Genomic DNA, 10,294 nt, shown 5'->3' on the forward strand with positions numbered 1-10,294 from the left:
GGTTATTTTATTGTTTTCTGTTGGTTCCTGCAGCTGTTTCACCACCATTCACGATTACTCTTCATTTTGTCGAGTCCATCAACAGCAGGTGTTTAATTAATACAGACCTGCAGTGTGGTAGATCGGCCAGCAGAGGGAGCTGCAGGACAGAAGATACAAGCAGCTCAACACACTTCAGAGGACAACGAGACACTAGTGATTTATGATCTGGGGACATTTCATCATCATCGTCAGTGTTTGTTACGTGAAACATCTAAATCAGTTTTACCTGCTGCAGCTGTGTTTTAAAGGACGAGTTCACAAAAGTGTGTCTTAAACCAACATTACTCTCTCTGAGACTGAGACAGTGAGTCAAATCAAGTACAGTCAAAAGACTGTAACGTCTTTCAACGTTACAGTCTTTTTAGTGCCAAAGTTCCTCTTTTTGTTACTAAACTTCCACCTGCAGCTCAACAGGGAAACAAAGAGGGAATTTAATGCTAAACAGACTCGTCCACTGACTTCACTGCAGCTCATCTCAGTGACGACACTTCAAAGGTTCTGGTTCAAAGAGAAATTAGTCTCAATAATGGTAACAAATGCATTTTATATGATCTACAAATACATTTACAAATTCATCATCTAATCCACAAATGACTTGAACAAATGCAAAACAATTTTAAGTACTTTATATATTTTATATGTATATATTCAACGTCACGTTCACAGATCTGATAACATTTGTTTCTGTAACGTTCACGTGAAGTTGTGAGACAAATGAATGCTGCGTTTACGTGCTGAAGGAAAACTCGGACATCAGGCTTTTCAGCGCATTCATTCCAAAAAGATTAAATAGCTCGTCACCCACACCATGATTAGACGATATAACTACATAACTGCGACCAAATAAGTATTTTTACATGGAGTATTCAAACTTCATATTCACTGCAGCCTGTTTTTGTCACGTCTATAAACTTTTTGTATAGATATATATGGCAGCTAGGTGGCGTATTTCTTCTTCTTCTTCTGCTGGGACCAGGCACAAAGTGCATCTGTCCAAACGTGTAATCCATAGTGGGTCATCCAGGAGGATCATCCTCTTCACTAAATCTGTTTCCATCACATTTTGCTTTTATCGATACATCAACTTCTCAATCAAGCAGACAATTTCTTTTGCGATATTTTTTTCAAACTTCCAGCGTTTCCACTCTCGTTCTTTCTTTATATATAATTAAAAAGCTTATAAAAAAAGGGCAGATGGAAACCGACTGAGTAACAACATATTTGCAACTTGCCAAATACGTTAATTAACAACATTTTCTCATTATGTGACGATGACGGAGACGTAACTCAGCAGCGTAGTTTAGCAAAGTAGTCAAATATAAACGTATTTCTAGGAAACAGAGTGAAGATACTTTAATTCAGCTGAAAACAAGTTAAAGCAAATCTACTTATAAATATGTGTATTTAAAAATAAAAACAAAAACAGGAGGAAATCAGAGAATCAGCAGAAAATCTGTCCAAACCGGTTGATCTCACAAGTGCAGAGAACAAGTCTTTCTTTCTGTTTCTCTCTCTCATCCTGAGGCCCCCCCCCCCCCCCCCCCCCCCCCCCCCCCCCCCCGGGGTCCCTAAAAGTCAATTAGCAGTGTATAACGAGAACACAACGCTTAATACTTTCCTCCACGGCGGCTCAATCCTGTTTTCTCTGCTGTCTGACAGGTGGCATTCATCCCATCAGAGTCCCCACAGCAGGACAATAGAGGACAAGGTGGGGGCCATCACATGGAGGAGGGGGGGGGGGGGGGCAGCAATAATACAGGGCCTTATATTCATGAGCTAATACACCCCATTCAACCTCACCCATCCCCCCCCCCCCCCCCCCCCCATATCACCCTCCACCTTCTCTTTTGTGTCGCTGCTGTTATAAAAGACTCTTCAGTGTTGCTGCTTTTAACGGACGGTTGGTGTGTGTGGAGCTAAAAGAGCTGCAAGTTTCCTTATTATTACAATTGTTGTTAATTGGATTGACTTATTCATATAAATGAGAATAGACGATTAATACAAAAATGTTATTATTCACAAGGACAGGTTCATCATTTTTCAGGAGTGTGTTAAACCAACAGTCAGGTGTCCATAGTAACAGTGAAAGAGGTTTTCCTCGCTGTAATCATTCCTCCTGTTCATACTGGATATTAAAAGATCCTTCAAATGTGCTTTCAATGGAAGTGATGGAGGCCAAAATCCACAGTGTGTCCACACAGTCATTTAAAAGTTGATGTGAAGCTTCTATTCAGCTTCATCAGTCTGAGTTAGACTACTGAGTTTCTGAGTTTCCACATATTCTGTGGAGTCATGGTCTCAGCTGAACTCTACAATGAAGCTTTATGACACTGTGAAATATTCACACTTTGTTTTCTGTGGTTTCACTTCAAACTGAAAGTTTTGTTTTTTTGGAAACTTTGTGTTTTTGACTAGAAATGAAACTAAAGTTCTGTAGATTTGATCAGATGTTTAAATAGAGATTTAATTTTAGATAGAAATCCTAGTTTGTGTTTTTTCTCATAATAAACAAGAATGTGTTTGTTTATTTACTCTCTTCAAAAACAAAGACACATTTATGACATAAAACAGGTGATTACTCTACTCAGTTTGATTGACAGGACAGATGATCAGAGGGGCGGAGTTTTTACCACCATCAATATGACAGGGACAGAAGTATGGGTAGAGTTTCTCAGTGAAGGAGCAGCCAGTAAAGGAGTAGATAAGAGCTGCAGCATCTACGTCATAAAAGGAGACCAGACCCTCCTCATAATCCACAAACACCCCCACCTTCTGAGGCTGAGACTGCAGAGAGAGACTGACTGAAGGACCAGCACAAGCTATGTACTCATTTCCATTTCTCAACCATATAGTCCAGTAACCATTCTGAGGTCTCACTGTGATTTTTCCCTTCCTGTTGATGGACTCTCTGGCCACTCCTAAATCCCATTTAGTCTTCCCTTTAACCTGAACCTCAAAGTAAAATCTGCCTGAAGAGAAACTCTGCTTTCCTAAAACACAATAACAAAAAGAAAATCTCTCTGGGTTGTCTGGGAGATTCTTCCACACATCACCATGATTTACTTGTTTTCCATCATCAGACAGGATGAGATCAGGATTTGCTGTATCAGGATCAAGAGTCACATCCACTGCATACTGCTGGACCCTCTTCAGCTCAGCCTCAAACAACTTCTTCATCTCTTTACTGAGCGTCTCCTCCAGCTGAGCCACAGCTCTCACCACAGTCCCCTCATATGATGGACGGACGCTGACCTCTGTCCAGTCTTTGGTGGGTGGAGCAGCTTTCAGGGACGGGAAGTTTTGGAGGAGGTGGAGGTGGTCTTCAGAGCGTGAGAGCTTCTCCACCTCAGAGCTTCTCTTCATCAGCTCAGAGATTTCCTGTTCCAGCTCTTTGATGAAGTCTTCAGCCTGTTTCTCTGTCGTTCTTTGCTTCTCTTCAATCGTCTCAATGAGCTCATTCAGGCTTCTCTCAACAGACTCCTTCAGAGCGATGAAGACCTGAACACCTTCTGCTGTCTCTCTGTCTGCATCTTCATTACTGAGGTTGACTGAATGTTTGATCTCTTGAATCTTCAGTCGTCTCTTCTGGATCATCTGCTGAATTTCAGCCTCTGTCTTCCCCAGCTCTGCCTTCTTTCCTTCATATTCTTCTTTCAGAGGAACAAACTCATGTGTCTTGTGGTTTAAAACAGGGCAGAGCATGCAGACACATGTCTGGTCAGTCTTACAGAACAGCTCCAGAGGTTTATCGTGCTTCATACACAACCTGTCTTCCAGGTTCTCCACAGGGTCCATCAGCTGATGTCTTTTCAGACGTGAAACTGTCATATGAGGCTCCAGGTGAGTCTCACAGTAGGAGGTCAGACACACCAGACAGGACTTCAGGGCCTTCAGTTTGGTTCCAGTACAGACGTCACAGGGAACTTCCCCTGGTTTGGCAGCTTGTTGCTCTGAGCTGCTGCTGCTGGCTTTCTGTTGAGCTTCCTGTCTGAACTGAGAAACCATCTCAGAGATGAAAGTATTCACCTTCAACTTAGGTCTTGTGTAGAAAACCTCTTTACACATCGGACACAAGTACTGGTCATTACTGTTCCAGTGTTCAGTGATGCAGTTTTTGCAGAAGTTGTGTCCACATGGTGTGGTGACTGGATCAGTGAACACATCCAGACAGATGGAGCACAGAAACTGATCTTCAGATAGTAGACAGCTGGCAGCAGACATATCTACACACTGAGTGTGAAAAACAAAAGACAATTTCAATTATTTGTTCAAAAAGAAATAAAGATAATTATTGTTGTATTAAGTATAACATGTGATATTAGGTGAAGTAATATTGAATTATATTTCTGTTATTGATCGGGATGGGAACACGTGAACGGAGTCGTGAGCAACCGTGATCATTGAAGTCGTGCTGGCAGCTCAAACAGTTATCCACAAGGCTGCATGGTGAGTTTAAAGTTGTTGTTTACTTTGATGACGTGTTTTATGTGAGCTGGTTTACACAAACACAGTAAGAGACTGTCATCTGCAGCTCTTTATCTAACAGCTCATTGTGGCTGTTTCTGCTTGTACTATTCTTCCATACAATCTTTAAAATGAACCACTGACAACATAACACAGAATATGTCCATATCTTGTTGTGTAGACCAACTGTTATTGAAGAATAGCACTGCTAACAAAGCTCTGCTAACTTGGTGACAAACACCTTTTATTACCTCCAGCTGCTTCACAATAAAAGCTGCTGCTTGTTGGTAGAAAGCTTTTAATGTGAAACAGCTACAGGAAATAGAATGCAGTGTGTCTGTAGGAAGTGATCAGTAAATAGTAATAAGACCAGGAAGGTTGGAGTGAAGCTGAACTCCAAACCACAGAGATTCAGTTACAAGTTACAAAAGTCCTGAGAACTGACACAGAGAGACTGTTTAAAAAACAATTAAAGTTGTTTCACTGAATCTGTGTAAAAACATCTTTAGTTACATTGTCACTAATTTCACAAGTGTCAGTATGAAATGAAAAGAGTGGAACTTCCTGTCTGCTGTGTTAAAGCTGGTTGTTGAAACATTAAATATGATCAGTTGTACTCACCAGTGTTTGGCAGAGACTCTGCTGTGTTGTTGAGAAAGACTTGATGAACTCAGTTTAATTTTTATTTGGACAGAAGTGGAGAGACTCGACTGCAGCTCTGCTGTCACTCTGACAAACTTTTAGTTTCAGTTCTAGAGATTGACAGTAGCAGCTCTCTTATCTTTCCAGTGTTGCTCCTCCTCTTACTGCAGCTCTGATTGGGAGTTTGTTTCCTCCTTTTGATTTACAAGATTATTTACAGGCAGCCAGTTGTTTTTGCTGAAGTTTTCATGAAACTATTAACTTCTTTTTCTCTTTATCTTGAACTGAGTTTCCAGTTTACTTCACAAAATGGTTGGTTCCTGCAGCTGTTTCACCACCATTCACGATTACTCTTAATATTGTCGAGTCCATCAACAGCAGGTTTTTAATTAATACCGACTGCTCTGAGATGAATTTAGTCACATTTACAGTGTGAAACTACTTAAAGCTCTACAGACCTGCAGTGTGGTAGATCGGACAGCAGAGGGAGCTGCAGGACAGAAGATACAAGCAGCTCAACACACTTCAGAGGACAACGAGACACTAATGATTTATGATCTGGGGACATTTCATCATCGTCAGTGTTTGTTACGTGAAACATCTGAATCAGTTTTACCTGCTGCAGCTGTGTTTTAAAGGACGAGTTCACATAAGTGTGTCTTCAACCAACATTCTCTCTCTGAGACTGAGACAGTGAGTCAAATCAAGTAGATATCTTTCAACGTTACAGTCTTGTTAGTGCCAAAGTTCCTCTTTTTGTTACTAAACTTCCACCTGCAGCTCAACAGGGAAACACTGTCCGAGGAAACACAAAGAGGGAATTTGATGCTAAACAGACTCGTCCACTGACTTCACTGCAGTTTCAGCTCATCTCAGTGACGACACTTCAAAGGTTCTGGTTCGAAGAGAAATTAGTCTCAATAATGGTAACAAATGCATTTTATATGATCTACAAATACATTTACAAATTCATCATCCAATCCACAAATGACTTGAACAAATGCAAAACAATTTAAGTACTTTATATATTTTATATGTATATATTCAACGTCACGTTCACAGATCTGATAACATTTGTTTCTGTAACGTTCACGTGAAGTTGTGAGACGAATGAATGCTGCGTTAACGTGCTGATGGAAAACTCGGACATCAGGCTTTTCAGTGCATTCATTCCAAAAAGATTAAATAGCTCGTCACCCACACCATGATTAGACGATATAACTACATAACTGTAACCAAATAAGTATATTTTTTACATGGAATATTCAGGTGTTGTGCTTTTAACTTTTGCAACTTCATATTCACTGCAGCCTGTTTTTGTCACGTCTATAAACTGTTTGTATAGATATATGGCAGCTAGGTGGCGTATTTCTTCTTCTTCTGATGGGACCAGGCACAAAGTGCATCTGTCCAAACGAGTAATCCATAGTGGGTCATCCAGGAGGATCATCCTCTTCACTAAATCTGTTTCCATCACATTTTGCTTTTATCGATACATCAACTTCTCAATCAAGCAGACAATTTCTTTTGCGATATTTTTTTCAAACTTCCAGCGTTTCCACTCTCGTTCTTTCTTTATATATAATTAAAAAGCTTATAAAAAAAGGGCAGATGGAAACCGACTGAGTAACAACATATTTGCAACTTGCCAAATACGTTAATTAACAACATTTTCTCATTATGTGACGATGACGGAGACGTAACTCAGCAGCGTTACGTTTTTTTAGAAATGTAGTCAAATATAAACGTATTTCTAGGAAACAGAGTGAAGATACTTTAATTCAGCTGAAAACAAGTTAAAGCAAATCTACTTCTTATAAATATGTGTATTTAAATATAAAAACAAAAACAGGAGGAAAAAAACACTACATGGTACAGAGAATCAGCAGAAAATCTGTCCAAACCGGTTGATCTCACAAGTTTTTTAGCTTAAAGCAGAGAACAAGTCTTTCTTTCTGTTTCTCTATCTCATCCTGAGGTCCCCCCCCCCCCCCCCCCCGGGGTCCCTAAAAGTCAATTAGCGGTGTATAACGAGAACACAACGCTTAATACTTTCCTCCACGGCGGCTCAATCCTGTTTTCTCTGCTGTCTGACAGGTGGCATTCATCCCATCAGAGTCCCCACAGCAGGACAATAGAGGACAAGGTGGGGGCCATCACATGGAGGGGGGGAAATAATACAGGGCCTTATATTCATGAGCTAATACACCCCATTCAACCTCACCCCCCCCCCACCCCCCCCCCACCCCACCCCATCACCCTCCACCTTCTCTTTTGTGTCACTGCTGTTATAAAAGACTCTTCAGTGTTGCTGCTTTTAACGGACGGTTGGTGTGTGTGGAGCTAAAAGAGCTGCAAGTTTCCTTATTATTACAATTGTTGTTAATTGGATTGACTTATTCATATAAATGAGAATAGACGATTAATACAAAAATGTTATTATTCACAAGGACAAGTTCATCATTTTTCAGGTGTGTCTTAAACCAACAGTCAGGTGTCCATAGTAACAGTGAAAGAGGTTTTCCTCGCTGTAATCATTCCTCCTGTTCATACTGGATATTAAAAGATCCTTCAAATGTGCTTTCAATGGAAGTGATGGAGGCCAAAATCCACAGTGTGTCCACACAGTCATTTAAAAGTTGATGTGAAGCTTCTATTCAGCTTCAGCAGTCTGAGTTAGACTACTGAGTTTCTGAGTTTCCACATATTCTGTGGAGTCATGGTCTCGGCTGAACTCTACAATGAAGCTTTATGACACTGTGAAATATTCACACTTTGTTTTCTGTGGTTTCACTTCAAACTGAAAGTTTTGTCTTTTTGGAAACTTTGTGTTTTTGACTAGAAATGAAACTAAAGTTCTGTGGATTTGATCAGATGTTTAAATAGAGATTTAATTTTAGATATGAATCCTAGTTTGTGTTTTTTCTCATAATAAACAAGAATGTGTTTGTATATTTACTCTCTTCAAAAACAAAGACACATTTATGACATAAAACAGGTGATTACTCTACTCAGTTTGATTGACAGGACAGATGATCAGAGGGGTGGAGTTTTTACCACCATCATTATTACAGGGACTGAAGTATGAGTAGAGTTTCTCAGTGAAGGAGCAGCCAGTAAAGGAGTAGATAAGAGCTGCAGCATCTACGTCATAAAAGGAGACCAGACCCTCCTCATAATCCACAAACACCCCCACCTTCTGAAGCTGAGACATCTCAGAGAGACGGACTGAAGGGTCATTACAAGCACTGTACTCATTTCCATTTCTCAAACATATAGTCCAGTAACCTTTCTCAGGGCTGAGTGAGATGTTTCCCCTCCTGTTGATGGACTCTCTGGCCACTCCTAAATCCCATTTAGTCTTCCCTTTAACCTGAACCTCAAAGTAAAATCTGCCTGAAGAGAAACTCTGCTTTCCTAAAACACCAGGACAAAGAGAAAATCTCTCTGGGTTGTCTGGGAGATTCTTCCACACATCACCATGATTTACTTGTTTCTCATCATCAGACAGGATGAGATAAGGATGTGCTGTATCAGGATCAAGAGTCACATCCACTGCATACTGCTGGACCCTCTTCAGCTCAGCCTCAAACAGGTTCTTCATCTCTTTACTGAGCGTCTCCTCCAGCTGAGTCACAGCTCTCACCACAGTCCCCTCATATGATGGTGGACGGACGCTGACCTCTGTCCAGTCTTTGGTGGGTGGAGCAGCTTTCAGGGATGGGAAGTTTTGGAGGAGGTGGAGGTGGTCTTCAGAGTGTGTGAGCTGCTTCACCTCAGAGCTTCTCTTCATCAGCTCAGAGATTTCCTGTTCCAGCTCTTTGATTAAGTCTTCAGCCTGTTGCTCTGTCGTTCTTTGCTTCTCTTCAGTCGTCTCAATGAGCTCATTCAGGCTTCTCTCAACAGACTTCATCAGAGCGGTGAAGACCTGAACACCTTCTGCTTTCTCTCTGTCTGCATCTTCCTTACTGAGGTCAACTGAGTGTTTGATCTCTTGAATCTTCAGTCGTCTCTTCTGGATCATCTGCTGAATTTCAGCCTCTGTCTTCCCCAGCTCTGCCTTCTTTCCTTCATATTCTTCTTTCAGAGGAACAAACTCATGTGTCTTGTGGTCTAAAACAGAGCAGAGCATGCAGACACATGTCTGGTCGGTCTTACAGAACAGCTCCAGAGGTTTATCGTGCTTCATACACGTCCTGTCTTCCAGGTTCTCCACGGGGTCCATCAGCTGATGTCTTTTCAGACGTGAAGCTGTCAGATGAGGCTCCAGGTGAGTCTCACAGTAGGAGGTTAGACACACCAGACAGGACTTCAGGGCCTTCAGTTTGGTTCCAGTACAGACGTCACAGGGAACTTCTCCTGGTTTGGCAGCTTGTTGCTCTGAGCTGCTGCTGCTGGCTTTCTGTTGAGCTTCCTGTCTGAACTGAGAAACCATCTCAGAGATGAAAGTATTCACCTTCAACTTAGGTCTTGTGTAGAAAACCTCTTTACAGATGGGACACAGGTACTGGACATTACTGTTCCAGTGTTCAGTGATGCAGTTTTTGCAGAAGTTGTGTCCACATGATGTGGTGACTGGATCAGTGAACACATCCAGACAGATGGAGCACAGAAACTGATCTTCAGATCGCAGACAGCTGGCAGCAGACATATCTACACACTGAGTGTGAAAAACAAAAGACAATTTCAATTATTTGTTCAAAAAGAAATAAAGATAATTATTGTTGTATTAAGTATAACATGTGATATTAGGTAAAGTAATATTGAATTATATTTCTGTTATTGATCGGGATGGGAACACGTGAACGGAGTCGTGAGCAACCGTGATCATTGAAGTCGTGCTGGCAGCTCAAACAGTTATCCACAAGGCTGCATGGTGAGTTTAAAGTTGTTGTTTACTTTGATGACGTGTTTTATGTGAGCTGGTTTACACAAACACAGTAAGAGACTGTCATCTGCAGCTCTTTATCTAACAGCTCATTGTGGCTGTTTCTGCTTGTACTATTCTTCCATACAATCTTTAAAATGAACCACTGACAACATAACACAGAATATGTCCAGATCTTGTTGTGTAGACCAACTGTTATTGAAGAATAGCACTGCTAACAAAGCTCTGCTAACTTGGTGACAAACACCTTTTATTCCC

At 41.1% G+C, this 10,294-nt stretch overlaps 2 protein-coding genes across 2 annotated transcripts; both read right to left on the reverse strand.

Moving 5' to 3' along the window:
* Nucleotides 1-1,616: 1,616 nt before the first annotated feature.
* On the reverse strand, nt 1,617-4,263 carry LOC137180388 (E3 ubiquitin-protein ligase TRIM21-like). The gene has a single exon (XM_067585720.1). It carries the CDS (start codon nt 4,261-4,263, stop codon nt 2,623-2,625), a length of 1,641 nt encoding a protein of 546 aa, XP_067441821.1. The 3' UTR covers nt 1,617-2,622.
* Nucleotides 4,264-7,426: 3,163 nt separating this feature from the next.
* On the reverse strand, nt 7,427-10,294 carry LOC137180389 (E3 ubiquitin-protein ligase TRIM21-like). The gene has a single exon (XM_067585721.1). The coding sequence runs from the start codon at nt 9,797-9,799 to the stop codon at nt 8,156-8,158; it is 1,644 nt and encodes a 547-aa protein (XP_067441822.1). The 5' UTR covers nt 9,800-10,294; the 3' UTR covers nt 7,427-8,155.

Source organism: Thunnus thynnus, chromosome 3 (assembly GCF_963924715.1).
Source record: "Thunnus thynnus chromosome 3, fThuThy2.1, whole genome shotgun sequence".
NCBI lineage: Eukaryota > Metazoa > Chordata > Actinopteri > Scombriformes > Scombridae > Thunnus > Thunnus thynnus.

Bases quoted from the DNA above. Each gene is read 5' to 3' on its own strand.
- LOC137180388 (XM_067585720.1), bottom strand. From the start codon at position 4,263: ATGTCTGCTGCCAGCTGTCTACTATCTGAAGATCAGTTTCTGTGCTCC.
- LOC137180389 (XM_067585721.1), bottom strand. From the start codon at position 9,799: ATGTCTGCTGCCAGCTGTCTGCGATCTGAAGATCAGTTTCTGTGCTCC.